This window comes from Cryptomeria japonica, chromosome 8, assembly GCF_030272615.1.
Source record: "Cryptomeria japonica chromosome 8, Sugi_1.0, whole genome shotgun sequence".
NCBI classification, from domain to species: Eukaryota; Viridiplantae; Streptophyta; class Pinopsida; order Cupressales; family Cupressaceae; genus Cryptomeria; species Cryptomeria japonica.
The window spans coordinates 297714015-297730801 of NC_081412.1; the positions used below are offsets into that span (position 1 = coordinate 297714015).

Genomic DNA, 16787 nt, shown 5'->3' on the forward strand with positions numbered 1-16787 from the left:
CATCTTGTTGTTTGTTCATGTGAATCTCAAACCAAACTTTACATATATTATATTATAATTTGATTTTGTTTTTATAAAACAATCATATAAAACTTACTAAGTCCATTACTTTAAAAATATAATTTTATAAGAAAAACAAAACCTACCATAATTTAACCCTTATAAATTTTATATATAGTGATATAATTCTACCATACTGAATATTATATATAACCATGTCGTACAAATTAAATAACCCCCAAAATTCTACTGTGTTATATGACAACTCCCTTACCATAATGTGAATTCCTTTACCAAAGAGTAGGTGTGAATCTGAGAAAGTGAACCGAATAATGAGTTGTAAAGTAAGAAACGTTGAAAAATAGTCAAAATAGTCATTTGCAACGTTCACAAAGGAGAGCACTCAACCACGCGTAAAAGAAAGAAAAAAAGTGAGCACGCATTCTTCCTGTAAAAAATGGTAAGGAAATAATTATGGTAACATGAATGTTCATACAAGATAAACTACCACTGTCATAATTGTGCTACTGCTCTCACTAATTATCTTCGTCTTATCGTACAAACAAAACAATGGAAAAAGGGAAAAAGAAACAAAACTAACGGCATAAAGCAGAATGCAAATTATGTTGTAATTTAGGACGGCAGCGAACTCGATGTGAGCACTGGTTAATGGCCGTGCTTATTATTCAAATTGCTAAAGTTGAATGAAAACTGCATTCAGGCAGGTAAAATTGACAGTCTGTAACCTGTTTTTCTGGTTTGAATACAATTTAGATGATATTATGGCAAAGGAGAGGATTTCAAAGCAAAACCCTAACTTTTACGTAGGGATTTCAATCGAAAAATGTAATAAATTAGGTAAGTTTTTATTACTGGTATCAAATATAACCTCTACAATGATGGAGTCTTTGAAGAGCCTCTAAATTGCTACAGTTGAAATAATAAAAAATATTTGTGTTATCTTTACGTACTGTAAAAAAGACATTGATATGTGTCCCGACCAAATGTACAATTTTTCCCGGCCAAAATGCCTTCTGACCAGGTAAATTGATAGGCTGTTTAAACAGATGACTGTTACAAATTTTTTATTTAAGAAGCAGCGTGCACGCGAAATTTCAGTCCTGACTGTGTCTGCAAGCATGCATTTTATTCTTCAATATTGTATATTTAATTAAAAAATGTTCCTCTCTGTTCTGAATGCTTTGGCTTTGCTTGCTTAATGGTTAAGACCTGCGTGATTTGTAAGCGAAGTCACTGTTCTGGATAGAGTTATCCAGAAAACAATATTAAAGAAAAACGGAAAAATAATTTATATGTCAAAATATTGGAGTAAGAGCTTCAATATTTTGAGGACCACTAGAATAAAGTTGCTGTGCTGGCTTGAAAAAATTAAAGAACTATTGTTTTTTAAGTAAAATGATACTTATTCTGTAAGAGAAAATAACAGTTCACTTAAATAGTTTAAATATATTGTTTATTTAATAAATATTAAAATTAATACGGAAATTGAATAAAGAAAGTGAGTGTGATTAGTTTTACATTTGATGCACATTTGATCGTGTATAAAAATTGAATCATTAGTGCACCATAAAATTTTGGCTTGCATATGTATAGTCATTCTTGCAAGTGTGAAAGTGATTTTGTGAATGTTTAATTGAATTTGTAAATAAATTATACTTATTGTTGGAGTATGTATATATATATAGAGATTTTATAACATTTTGTTTTTGTATCTATGATATATAATAGCTATCTAATAATATTTATATACAAAACTAGAAAATTTGTTAGATATGAGATTTCTTTTTATGACGTGGATGTTACATTTTTTTGTCTTTTTGAATTTGATTTCTAGACACATTCAATGGATTTCTAGATGATTCATTGATGATTCAAATGAACAAGGGTTAATCCTTAAATGCACCATCCTAGAAAAAAATTTGAAATGATTTATGTTTTAGTGGATTCTTAAAATAGTAATAGTAAGCTAGGATAACATAAATTCAATTTACAAAATTTGAATTAAGAATCAAGAGTTCAATTTTTTTTTTATACTTGTAGATTTTATCCATGATAGCAAATAATTCATTTAATAGAGTCTAAATTCTTGATTGCTAATTTATGGTAAAACTCATCACTTTTATACTAAGAAATAATTATCATAAATTCAATTTATAAATATATAACTTTTACTAATCATATTATTTTATCAAGATGTAAAATTATACATATTAATATTAACAAATATATACAAATATAATAAAATAAATGACCTCCATATTGAGAAAATAGAACAAATCAAAGGTACAACCAGATCCTCCAATAAAAGTAAATATGATTCAAAATGGAGGGAGGAGAGAGTAGAGTTGAAAAGTGAAATATTGTGTTTGAATATTTGAGGTTGAGAGAATGATTTGTAGAATGTAAAGCAAATAAAAAAAGGAAGACAATGTAGGCAAAGGTCAAATGTTTGATTGTACTTGATCTCCACTTTGAGTCTGACAAGAAAGGTAGTGAGTAAAGATTAACAGCCTGAGGTTGACACCTCACAAATTCACCAGATTTTCTAGGTTAGTCAAATATTTGTAACATAATCATGTGCTGCTTTATATATTCCCGAATCCCACCCACACCCACTCATTCACATGGCAGACATACTTGTGTGGGTGTCAAATGTCAATCCCATCACTTCACCTCGCTCCATACAAAACAATATTTTTAAATACAACACCGCCACCACCCACTACCAAACTAAAGTGAAAGACGAATAACAAAACAGCTGATTGATGGACGTTCATACAGACGTATAGTTTGCATTTTCATAATCATCAATCAGTACAACTGTATAATCTTCACTCATTCTTCACTTGATATCTTATTTACAGTGTGTTCGTAAATGGAAATATGGAGTTTATTATTTACAGTGGGCCAAAAAAATCATGACAAATTACTAATTTTGTCGGTTATCACAGTTTATTTCGTTATGTACATTGTATAGCAAGCCGAAAAGAGAGGAACAGAACTGGAAGATTGTGAGGAAATTTCCTGTGAATAACAAGTTAAGATCTGGTGGGCAGCAGGAGTGAGTGAAACAGGAAATTTGATAATAGTAGTTTTGTTGGTGAGCGTTGCTTTCATGAAAGCATTCCCGCTTCCTACGCTTCACTGGGCATAGCTCTATTCTCCTCCTACACGTTTCCGCCCTTTTTTTGAAAGGTAAGCAATCCCCTTTTTATCAATATGCCACCGCAATTTTGAATTTCAAAATCAGGATTCTAAAGAAATGACGGTAAATTAGTCTATAGTTGTGTGGGTCCATCAGATTTGTCCGCACAGATAACATCAAAACCTACCAAAGAGGTATATCACATTTTCCCCTCAATTCATAATTTGTCATCATCCTCATCCGAGGTACCTTAGACGTCTGTTAATTCTGTTGCAGCCCGTCGCCATTAGCCATCATTATTTCCATTGCTTTCCGTGTTGGGACAATGTATAAACTTAATAGATTTTACAAACCAGAGCGTGTGGAATAGAAAGATAAGAGAAGTAGAGAATTGAACTTAGAGTATGAATATGGAGCAATGTTCGCACATAGAAAGGATTGGGACAGGGATGGAAGGAATTATATCACAAGAAAAAGGTGGAGTTGGTGTTGGTGCTGATTCAACTGAGAATGGGGATGGGGATGGGGACGGGGTTGGAGATGTGAAGGAGGGAGATGGGTACATAAGAAGAAGGCTTGGGCAGGTGATGACAGATGAGCAGATGGATATCCTTCGATTTCAGATATCAGCCTATGCAACCATTTGTCAGCATCTGGTTGAAATGCACAAGGCCATCATGGCGCAACAAAATACTCTACCTGGTTGGTTTTTCAGACTTTCAATTATTCTTATACTGAGTGCTTGCTTTCTTAAATCTATCGTGGTTTCTTCAAATCATTGTTGACTTTAGCACTGTTTTATTATTTAAATGCCAGCTGAATTTTCAGACAGGAAAGAGGTTAGTTCGTTATCATCCACAAAATTCCAGTTATAATTTGTATTCCCTCGGTGGATGCTTTATATGATAGTCAGTTTAGTCAATATTTAATGTGCTTGGTAAGTTAACTTTATGGGTAGTGGATTTCAGCTGAGATGGCACCATCAAGAAGTATCTCTTCTCTTGAATTCACTGAAGACATGTGTCTGTTCTCGCTTGCTGGGTTACACCCCACTCAGAATTTTGTGCTGTCAACACTTGTACATATTAAAAGTAACATGTGTCTTGGGGATTTGAACCAAGGTCTCCACTATGTGATTTGCCACTCGAACTCATCCTGTTGACCAGTTTAGTATGCTTGTATTTGGTTGAATATCCCTAAACTATTTATTTAATCTATGCTATTGAATCATAGTTTGAAAGAATCAGCTGTTATGGTCTAGCCTCGTGTGGATAGCAATGGAATATTTATGAATTCATGGGAAAGAAATATTTGCATCTTTATTTGTCATTTCTTTGCCTCCCGAAGACAGACTGTTGATAAATTGAGGTCTTTTCTGTACCAGAATAGTAATAGGAGTTGTTTTATAGCATGATTCAATCTTATTCAGAAGTTTTGACAGTTATGTGAAATTGCTTTTAAAAAAAATAATGGCTGTATTGTATTTCGAATGACCTTATATAAGAATTTTTAGCGTCGAAACTTTCACATGAATGGATACATTGCCAAATGATTTTTTTAAAGGTCAGATTTCTTAAGTCTCGAATTCTGAAAATGCGCCCAGAAGATCAAGCTTGGAATTAGCAGCTTTAGATCAATTGTCATATGAAGCTAGCCTTTTTAATATTTCTTGGGGTATGCATGCTCCCAGAATCACATCCATCCTCGTACCATGGAACTAAGTTGCTCAAGGGAGTTCACTATTAGTCCAATTTTCTGACTAATACAAGACAACATGAATGAGAAGAACATCCAACAGCTGAACCTGTATGCTTGGGGGGCAATACATGTTTTGTATTTTACTTTCATATATGGTGTGTATTCTGCGCAAGAAAGACTAATACTGTTAGTACTTCCAGGAAGAATTTTTTTTATATAGATCTATATTTTTACACACACTTTAAGCCTTGTGTAACTTATCGGGCAGCTAGTCATACAAGTCATTCAAATTCTTGAAAAAATAGTTCAAGGGTTGCTTTCATGAATTTCTGATTTTCTAGAGTCATGAGCATTGTTTCTCGAAAGACCATATTTACCTAAGTCCATCCTCGTACCATGGAACTACGTCTCTCAAGGGGGTTCACTATTATTCCAATTTTCTGACTAATGCAAGACAAAATGAATGAGAAGAACATTCAACAGCTGAACCTGTATGCTTGGGGGAGAATACATGTTTTGCATTTTACTTTCATATATAGTGTGTATTTCTAGGAGCATTTTTTTAATATAGATCTATATTTTTTAGATTCTCCAAAGTTAAATCTCTGTTTTCTATGACCATTTAAAATCAATATTATTCAAGTGTAAATTACTATGTTTATTCAATAAGGATGATTACATTTGTGTAGCTCGAAAGAAGCAAAATAAACTCCTATTATCATGGATTTAAATATGTCAGCAAACTGAAACTTACTGACACCTAACTGTTTGATTTGGACATCTCTAAGTTTCCTACTCTAACAAACTTGCAGAACTGAAACTAACTTTGCCAGCTCCGTAACAGACTGCCAGCAACTTTCACATACATTTAATCATTAATTCCACACTTCCCCTTAATGAAGAAATGCATTCTCCTACATGTTACAAACTTTTTCTTTCAATCCTACAGCTAAGCATCCACTAGACTATCAAATGAGTACACCATTGCCCTTTTAGACCTCAAGCACCTCTCCTTCTCCAATACTCAAATGGAGGCATGAACTTATTTTTCCTCTGGAAACCCTTTTGTATGTGCTTTGATGCTCTCAAACTATCTAATAATCATTCAAATGGTTGGATGATTTCATCATCTTCTTCTTCGTACATTACAAGTCCAGCCAATCAGCATTAATGGCAGCAATATCAGTACACCCTTCGTGACACTTTCAATTTTTGTTTTTTATGTTTTCAAGCAAATCATCCTTCATGCAGCCACTACACCGTAAGTAATAGTTGTCAAAAAGGGGCTTTCGAGTTGCCAAACAGCACTTTGATGCCTTTTCATTCAACGATCACATATAGGCTTTTGCTTGGGAGACCTCTCTACTCCTCTTGCAAGCTTCGCCACACTTGAGCTCTTCAACTAGTCAGCTACACCTACACTACTCTCTACAACAAACTCAATCTGTCATACTTTACTCCAATTCTATGAGAATCAGCTTAAATGCTCTCATAATCTTGGGCACTTCTGTAATGGAGTCACACTTAGTCTAGCTCTGATACCATTATAGAACTATGAAAATTGCAGCAGAATATATACAACAGAATATTATTCAAGAGAAAATTGCTATGTTTATTCAATAAGGATTATTACATTTATGTTTTTTGAAAGAATCAAAATAAACTCTTTTAATCATGGATTTAAATATGACAGCAAATTGACTTATTGACTCCTAACTTTTTAACTTGGACACCTCCAAGACTCCTATTCTCACAAACTTTCAGAACTGAAACTAACACGGCCAGCTCTCTAACAGATTGCCAGCAACATTCACAGACATTTATTCGTTAATTCTAACAGTTGCCACTCCAACTGTGATGCTTCGATCTAGTCTGGTTGTAAGATTGATATGCACAGAAAAGTGTCTTCTTATTTTATGCATAAAGTCAATTTTTCTCAAGATTCTTTAATACCTGATCAACATGTTTCAAGTGAATCTCCTGTATTTTGTTGTAAACTAAAGCATATGTTTGGAAAAGACCGTAAAAAAAATCAATGTCTCAAATGATGGAACATTTGTGAGCCCATATTGATTAACCTAAATCTCAATGTGATCTTCATGGGTGGAAAAAGAAGTTTTAAGAATATCTTTTTCCTCGATCCTAAACTAGTGATAGTCAAATGCATAGACTTCCATTCAATTCATCCAATTTATCATCAATGATTATAATGGGAAACTTATCTTTCTGTCTAGGGACACGACATGAAGAATCCTTGTGAACCATTCCTAGGGTGAATGAATGAATGGAAGATATAAATAATGTCCACTAGAACAATGGAACATTAGAATTGTACACCGTATATCCACTACCATCTATGCAAAGTATACAAACCCAGCTTAAGACAAAATAAACTTGCTTTATGATATCGGACATCTTTTAGTAGTTCAGTGAGAAAGTCCCATTCTTTAGCTAATCTCATCCCTTCAAAGATGGTACTCCATTAGTCAACCACTAGGGTGTCAATGTAATTGATTCTAAATTTCTAATGTTTTGATTAATTGAAAAACAGGTTTTAAGGACCCGAAACCATTACAACATAGTTATAAAGAAAGCTGAGAAAATAGAGTCCACATATAGAGCATTAAATTTCTAATGTTGTTGTAAGTTGATCATTCCATATTGTAGTGCCACTCTGTCTCCATGGTCCCTAACTTATGAAATGTGCATCTTCTTTCTTTCCATTTGTCCTTGGGCCATGTCAATCCACTTGTCACAAACTAGATTTGATGTGAGTAATTCTCAATTGATGTGTCAATATTTTTGTCTTAGACTTGATTTTTGTCTCTACGTGAATTTTATGTAGGCGCTTATATGTGGGGTTTGGATTCATTGATTTAGTATGCTCTCTGTAATGCCCCCATTTTGAGGAAGAATTAATTAATTAAGTTGTCCAAATTAATGATATATTTTCTGGATAGCTTGATTAATTAATTTAATTAATAATATTAAGTTAAGTATTTATAAAGTTGTCAAATAAATTAAAATTAAAAGATGACTTTATACTTAATTAATCTAATTAAAGTGACTAATTAAATATTATTTCATAAAGTCACTTCTAGAAGCTTTTGGATGTAGGAGTGAAAAAAGTATTTAAGGAGATTAAGATGAAGCTTCAAGGCAGGCTTGGAATTGGAATTGTTGATTGAATTGGTTTTGTAGAGCCGAGAGGTGTCTGCAGACTACGGTCTTTGGGAATGGAAACTCCCATTGGCGAGCATAACTGAGGGAGAAAGATCTCTCGAGGGGTTGCATTGAGAAGGTGATATTTTAGTCATCTCACTTGGACTTCATTGGTGGCCAAAGGCCAGTTTCATTTGAGCTAATTGGAGATTTTTACTTCAGTCCATGGTGGACGATTTTGATTAAGTCTTCAGATTTTGGGTTTGGAGGTTGCATCAAACATTTTCAGATTGACCACATAGTTATCCATTGCATATCGGATTTGATAGCCGAACCTATTGAGGAGGTTATTAAGGGTATATCACATGCTGGCTGTTCATATTTGCAGTCTGAGGTAAAGACCGATTGCATACTCTTACCCTCGATTTTGTTCATTATGCTCCATTGAGGCATCAAAGTTTAATTTGGAGGCTAGCATTTTGAATGAGAGACTTAGGCGACTCTTTTCATGACATTTGGAAGAGGAATTGATGAAGGATCGACCATATATGAATTAAAACCAGAATTGAGCTAGGTCTGGTGTTGGCAATATGGAGGAATTGATTATGTGTTGCATTGATGTTTTGTCATTGATGTCAACACTAGCTGTTTTGGTTGGTTACCGACAGACGGGTTTTGGTTACCGGTAGAAGATCTTGTGTTACCGGTAAGGGTTTAAGGTTTAACCGGCAGAACTTTCATTGAGAATCTTTGACAGGATGCACAAGTGGTGTTGGTGCAGCTTCAAGATGGAATTCAGGATGCAGAAGGTGATCCTTGATCGTGCCTCGACTGATTGGAGACATCGCTTTGGCGTGGTGGACTCAGATTAGGTTCGGTACCTATCTAGGTTAAGGACCGGTATCATGTTAACGTGTTCTCTACACGTTACCGGGATGATTTATGGATTGGTTATTGTTGTTTTGGTCTAAAGCCGACATGGCATATCATTGTAATATGGATATATGTAATGATGTTATTGTAATATCTTTTAGGTGGCCGACCTAATTGGTTTAGGCCTTAGGGTTTGTATAAATTGATGTAAGATCTCATTGTAGATCGCGTGTCGTGGTCGTGGAATGAAATATCATATGCGAAGGAGATTTGGTTGATCATAGGTGATCGAATTGGGTTTAAGTAAGAGGTCAAAGGCCTTTGGTATTGAGCTTAACCGAGACTGTAATCAGGCATGGTAGATGCTATCTCTGGCAGTTCATTCTTTTGGATTGTTGTCCGATTATCTTGAGGTGGTTATAACCTCTCTATAGTCAGTGAGACTCTTTTGTAATGAGCAGTACGCTCTAGACAATGTGCCTTCTTGCATGTGCAAGCCCCTTATTGTATCACATACTTTCTGTAGAAGTATCATCTGACTATGGGTAGGCTTCCCACTGTGGTTTTTCCCTTTACCGGGTTTTTCACGTACAAATCATGGTGTTATGTGGTATGGTTGCATTGTGTTAATTCTCTATTTCATTCTTAAGTTTTATTGCTTACCAGTATTTGTTTTTGCTATTCCAGTATTCAATGTTTATGTGCTCCGGTTAAAGGTTATAAAGTGGTTTGATTAATATAATCTGTTGACAACTGATTCACCCCCCCCTCTCAGTTGTCCACCGATTATCCTAACATCTGCTTTGCCCATCATATTTTCCACTAGATCATCGATTTGGCTTTCAAGCTCTTCATTAAAGGTGGCGATACATCCCTGCTAGAAGGCGAACCTATTGGTGAGGATTGAAGCACTTTTGGCTGCCAATCATTAAAAACTCAGACTTCGTATTATTACAGCAGGGGCAGGTAGATCAATTTGGCACTTTAAGGAGTCTTGGTCTTTGGATATTGCTTTCTCCTTCAAGACGACACTTATCAGGTTCATTTACAAATAAGTTTCCTTGTAATTTTTCAGTATGTATGCTCAAGTATAGTTGCAGTCCTCAAGAGTCTGAAAATCGTACATTGTGACAGTCCATGTAATTCTACATTAGCTGCCTATATCATGTATTTATGACTGTCAGTGTATTATTTTGATTGACTATCATATGAAATAAGAGAAGGAGTTTGAGGTTGCATCTCAATATACTATTTTTTTTCTGAGGATACATGCCAACTGTTTGACTAATGTCAGCTGGCTATAAGAGTCTGATTTTGAGTCTAGTTTGGTGATAGAACATCAGAATTTGATTGCATATGCATGTTTGGCTATCATACTTTAGGAATCATTAATAGTTGTTCTTTCTTGAAGATTCATGTGGTTGTTAACCTTTATATAATTCTGAAAAATTCTGAGACAAATATATCAGCACAACACTCAGACACTAAAACGAAGGGTACTAGCAAATATCCCTTGATTTCAGTCTTCAATTGGACGGGATATTTCACTCTCTTCCTACTTAGTTTTCTTGTTCACATAGTTAGCTTGAGTTGTTCACTTTAATTTATTGATTAGTACTTGGATAACTGCATAGGCTAGTAGACCGTTTGCTTATAAACTTAGTGTTTTGTTTCATCCAAGTGCTCTTGTCTAATTCTTCTCCCACTATCATCTGGGGCACCTATCTATATCCATGCCTTCTATTTTTGGATATCTAAGTAACTTACTCCAAATGCAAGGCGTCTAACCCAAATAAAAGCATCCCATATGCAACTAAGGCTTTGATATCGAGACTACTAGTGATTGGGTGCTGAATTCTCTAATTTGGTCACCATTTTAGGTCCAATGTACTGCTGCCCCATATTTCATAGCTACAAAGTATCATTAGTGATCCAAACAACCCAACCAAGGTTTTTGTGGCTTTTCAATCCCACAAATTTTCTTTTTTGCACATGTTCTGTTTTGTGTATAACACTTTCTATAACACGTTCGACCACGATTGATTTTTTGACTTTTTTTCTTACCAACAAGTTTTGACATGGAAATTTCATATTTTTGATGATTTTTCCTCAAAAAGGAAGTTAATTTGTTTTTTCTTTCTTCCTAGAGAAAAAACTAGGACTTTGTTTTTGCTAGTTTTTATATGCATTTGTACTTCTTTATAAAGAGTTTACTCTTCCTGCAACTTTAGTGTTCCACACAATCTTCAAGTTCTCTTTTGTACACTCGATTAGGCTTGGAGTTATTAGCTTGGTTCTTTGTTCTTCTATCAACTACTCTTTGATACCTCAAAAGTTGCTCTCATGTGCTCCTCACTCTCTTTTAGTGAAGAAGTCTTTGAATGAATGTGCTCCTTATCTAGAGAACGTTGTATTGATTCTTTTTATTGAACTTGGTTTGCAAGGTTGACACACTCTTTGTTTGATAATGGAAGATGTCTAGATATTTCCACCCATTCTTTTTTCATATGGTTATTTGTAGTGGGTTGAATGTTTTAAAATCGTTGGTGCCAACTAGGACTTCGACTAATGCTTTGACTTTAACTTTTGTTTTTGGATGGACTGTGGCTTCAAATTTGTACTACTAGTGCCTCTTTGTATATACTCTTGTAGTTCACTTCTCCATTCTCTTTGCTCTACCAACCTTAGAGATCTAATCTCTTTGTCCTAATCATGTTGTGCAATGTACCCATTTTCAGGCTCTCTAGCAATGCAGTTGTTGCTGACTTTGTAAGTTTGTGTCAGCATGTTCAGAGGGGTAATTTGATGTCACCAGTGAGCTCAGATGGTTTAGAGGAGTCATATGACACTTTCACATGTTATTTCTGACTTCTGACTTAGGCTCCAAGATTGTTGGAGGGATCGTATGTTTTTAGTAAGTCACCTAGTCAGGTCCATTTATCATTTTTCATCATTGGGATCACTCCTACGTAGTTAGTTATCAATTCCGAGGCTTTTTGACCATTGTCGCTAATGGGGTGTATTATTGAGCTATATTAAATTAATTTTACTAAGGTTGCCATTTTAATTAAAATAGTTTATAGGTCACCTCAGTATTATAGCTTGTTGGAAAGAGAACGAAAATATTTATATGATGAGACACTAAAAAGTGACTTTTAGTGCTGAAAATGTTTTAAAAGTAAAATAAATCACTTTTTGGAGTTAAAAGGCTTAATAAACTAATAAAGTGATTTTAAAAAGGAGTTTTTGGAAAGTTTCCTAAAAAACTTATAAAAAGGGGGATTGAAAGCTCATTTGGTATGTTGAAGTTTAATATTTTCTTTGTCTGAAAACCCTTGTGGTTCTAGAGATTGGACTTGGTTCATCTCAACCTTCTTGAGGACCAAAACCCTCTTGGAGAAAATGGCTTTGGTGGTGAAAGATCTAGCTTAGCTAATGTTTGTTGGAAATATCATTTAGGTATTTAACAGTGCATTCAACAATTGAGTTATCAAATTTGTGTGGCCTCTTTTAGAGAAAAAATTGCAGGTAATCGGTTATATTGCAAATATTTACGGAAGAAGAATAGAGACACCATAATTCTTGTTGAAGCAGAAATTATAATGTATCTTTGTGTGGGAGTTTGAAGAAGTTGGAGTATTCTTTTCATTGTTTTGGCATTGGTAGTTTGGCTTGGCATGGCTTCTTATACCCTAGCGAGCCTGCCTTCATGTGTGTGATTTCTGCTTGAACATGGGTGAGATATTACCATTGCAAATCATGGCGGTTTCATATTTTATGCTGAAGTTGTATTATATATTCTTTTGGCACGAATGAGGGTTTAATATTTATATATCCTATAGCATGAGGCTTGCTGGCTGCCAACATCAATAGTGAGAGCTTTATCTTAATTGGCATGGACTTCTATAGTGTGGTGTGAGCTCCTAACACTTCCAGCTCTTGTGGCATGAGTCTTATCTTTTGTCAGCCTTATACCCAATATATATATGCTGGTTGCTGTCCCGTGTAATGCTGCAATTTCAAGGTTTGATTGCTATGTTTTCATTGTCAGAGTTTGGCAAATAAAAGGTCAGATTTAAAAGTTATTCGTTGTTGCCATTTAAATTCAGACTTCATTGTTATCTCAATCATTCAATAGAAATATCTTTTTGCATTTATGTGTTGTCATGCATTACATATTCAAGGACCAAACAATCTGTACTATTAAACTCTGCAAATAAGTATTCTACCTTTCATATAGTATGCAAATTGTTTGTTAAATGTCATGGTGAAAAATGCAATCAGTAAGAGTGCCATCTGTTTCACAAAATACCTTCATAGCTGAGTGAGTGAAATAAGTGCAAAAAATTGGGTTGCAGTTTGGGCTAGCATAATACAGTGGTATTAGAGCAGTGTAACCTGCCATCTTGAAGGGTTTAGTGAGAAGGATGAATACATTTGGGCTTGAGCTGAAGTGCCTTCGAAGGGACCTAAAAATATTGCAGCAAAGTAATCAAGAAATTGGCAAGAATTCAATGAAATTGTATGAGCATCCTAAGTGGTTGAGAGCTTCCTTTCCACTTAAAGAGAAAGCTTAAGTAAACAAAAAGAATTCTTCTAGTGCAATAAATAATGAGAAGCAAGAAAAAGAAGAGAGGTTCATAACAAAACATTTGGATAGAGATGGTGTCTTGACTCATGAGGACAATATGCTAGTGGTTCAGGGTGATTCTGTGGCCGTGCATGCAGTTATTGATGAGTGTTGGTGCATAAGGAACAAACTAAAATAGCAGCCTTGGATCCTAGTTTGGATTCAACTAGTGATGACTCTAATGACTTCCTTGATGATTTTGGTGGAGCAGATGATTGTGTTGAGTTCACTCATGTATATTCAGATGAAGGGCATGGCAAAAATAAATATGAAGATGACTTCAAAATAGCTAATGATGATGATACCTTATCTCATTTCATTGATGGTAACACAGGTGGATTTCAGTTTGGCTTCCAAACCAAATCTATGGAGAGAGTTGCTTATGATGATTTCAGCTTATTCACAGAGGCAACCAGTCATGAGGAGCACGGTGAGCAATTTTGTCTGAACAAAGCAATCAACCCTTCAACACTTGGGATTTGGGTGTGTTGGCACCTAAGTATGATGAGGGTCCAGTTGATGTGTTTTTCATGCACATGTGAACACAAAATAAAATACCTTAAGTATCTTATCCTCTCTTGAACAAAGTTATTCGAATGCTGAAGATTTACCTAATGATCAATCGAAATAACGCCAAGGTTCTTATATGTAGGGTCTCTACGTGTGGATAAGCTCTGTTGGTGTGATATGATTATGTTGGGATTCACAAAGGGGACTTACATGCGATTGTCTGAATGCTTGATTAGCTAGAACTTGAGTCCTAACTACTCACTGTAAGATAAAGAAATATCAAAAGCATAGGGTTTAGAGAATCTATTCTAGGACCTAGAATGTAAGAATATAGATCAATGACTAGGTGGAGTCCTACTGGGCTAGGTCTCACCATCAAATTGAACAATTTGACACTAGCTCAGTGCAATCTTCTAAGGGAATTTTGAAGATGTTCAAATCATTACCATCAAACACTGATCACCATTCAAGTTAATGCATAAACAATGGACGCATAACAATTTGAAGTTAAGCTCATTCAATGCCAGTTGACCACGCAGGGCACACTTACAATCAATAAGAGGCTAGTGGTATGGACTAGGCGGATTCCACATGAGTGCATTCAACAATTTTATCCATTCAATCTAATTATCTACCATCTAATATGAAGATCCAAAAAGAAACCATGCATATTGCAAAAAACACAACACATTTCACCATAACTTCAATGAATATAGAGTTCATTTACAACTTAGGCAACAATTTTTTGCCTTCTCCTCCTACTCTACTCTAACTTCTATTCTATTTGCTATTCTATTCTACTTACTATTAGCTATTAACTATTAACCTTTACAAATGAAGAGCTTGAGCCTTTTATAGTGCTCTCAATACAATTCAATGACTCAGATCAATTTGAGATCAATGGCCAAGATTTTACAATGAAAACCCTTAGGGTTTGTTACAACAAACTCAATTTGGCCAATTAGATAATTACAACACATTGGTGTGACCAATAGATAGCAAGGGTAGGTGCCTTGGAGTTTGTGCCATTACTGGTGAGTCAAGTACATTGCATCTAGACATGCTGATGTGGAACCCCTCTGATTGGTGAATGGTGATTGGGATGCCATCTAGGATGCCACTTCAACTTGCACCTTTGTAGACTAGATAGATTCATCATCATGAAGAGATATCGAGAGATATCTCTTGATCCTCAACATTATCTAGCTTGCTCAAAGTAGTGGTGATGGGAATTATTGATATAGCTAAGTCCTCCTTCCATCCTTGCTTGCTTGCCTTGGAGTGATTGTATGATATCTCCTTTGCCATCTTATAATCTCTCCTTGAAGATATCCCGTTCTATTGCTTGCAGCTGCTGAATATTTGAAGTTTTTTAACCTAGTAGCACTTTAAGACTTCTTCATACATTCGAGGTGTTCTTGATGTTGATGAAACTTCTTGAAGGCCTCTTCCTTGTATCTTGACCTTGATGCTGAAATTCTCTCCTTGAGATCCTTGTTCCGATCCTCCTTCAACCTGGCCCATTTGATCTCTTTCCTTACCTCCCGCAAAATGAACAATTGCACATCAAACACACATGATATACAACTTGATCTAATCTTTGATTTTTTGATGATTTCTTTCTAAATCTAGTCAAAGGACTGACAGTAATCAGCGAATTCGCTGTGTGGAAGGCAAACTTAATGTCCTAGAGCAAATCTAGGCTGTTTTAAGGTGAATTCGCTGGCCGATAAGCTTGCTGGCTAAGCAAATTCGCTTCTCTTTGGTGCTCAAATGATGAATCTCGCTTGCTCCAAAAGATTAGACCTGCATCTCCAATGATGAAATTCGACCTTATGCTGATGGAATTCACTAATATTCTGCTGAAGTTTGCTAATTATGTTCCCATATTCGCATTTGAAGAGAAGAGAATATTTGAGTTGATGGTTAGAATGAATGTTCTAACTTCTCCTTTATAGGAGCTTAGGGTAAAGGTCATGTCTTTTGAGTATAAGGCCGACTCACTTTAAAATAACAAACCATCTTTCCCATGCTGGCCGACTTCATCTCTTGGATTTGAGGAATTTGTTCAATACATGATTTCAAAAAATTCGCTTTAGGCCTTTTGAAAAGGACATGACTTTGAGAATTTCGCTCTCTGTCCTTTGGAAGGACAGGACCTATAATGAAAATTCGCTCTTCGTCCTTAGGAAGGACAAGAACTATAATGAAAATTTGCTCTTCGTCCTTAGGAAGGACATGACCTATAATGAAAATTCGCTTTTGACCTTGCTAAGGACAAGATCAAAATTAAATTGCATCATTTGATTTGATCGATCAAGGTTTGAAAGAAGTAGTTCACTCTTTGACCGGCCTAAGGACAAGACCTAAAATGGAATTTTCGCTCTGTGTCCTCTCCAAGGACAGGCCCTAAAATGGAATTTTCGCTCTGTGTCCTTCGGGAGGACGGGACCTAAAGACAAAATTCGCTCTGTGTTCTCTCCAAGGACAAGGTCAAGGTAGGAAGTTGTTTGACAAGTTAGTCTTTCCATCAAGATTCATATATGGAATATAACATTTAAGTATAATCTCTTTCTTATACTTTAAGTTATATTCCATATATATTGTCAGGATGTTTGAGAGTGGTTTCGGACCTCCAGGAGTTATAATGCAAAATATATTTTTTGGAAGATCCTTCAAATTTCCAGACTTAGTCAAATTTCAGGGCATTTCAGGATCAAGATGACATTCCAGACTTCTAAAGTGAGT

General features: G+C 35.3%; 1 protein-coding gene across 3 annotated transcripts in view; it reads left to right on the top strand.

Moving 5' to 3' along the window:
* The first annotated feature begins 2738 nt into the window (after positions 1–2738).
* The window catches only part of LOC131035902 (WUSCHEL-related homeobox 8), a 72468-nt gene continuing 58419 nt past the window's right edge, over positions 2739–16787 (top strand). The window contains exons 1-2 of one of the 3 annotated variants that reach the window (XM_057967672.2): positions 2746–3216; positions 3443–3868. In XM_057967672.2, coding sequence (XP_057823655.2) covers positions 3571–3868 — 298 coding nt within the window. In that variant the 5' untranslated portion in view covers positions 2746–3216; positions 3443–3570. Of the gene's footprint in view, positions 3869–16787 lie in introns of all 3 variants that reach the window. The other 2 variants (XR_009104009.2, XM_057967671.2) reach the window with 2 other exon arrangements.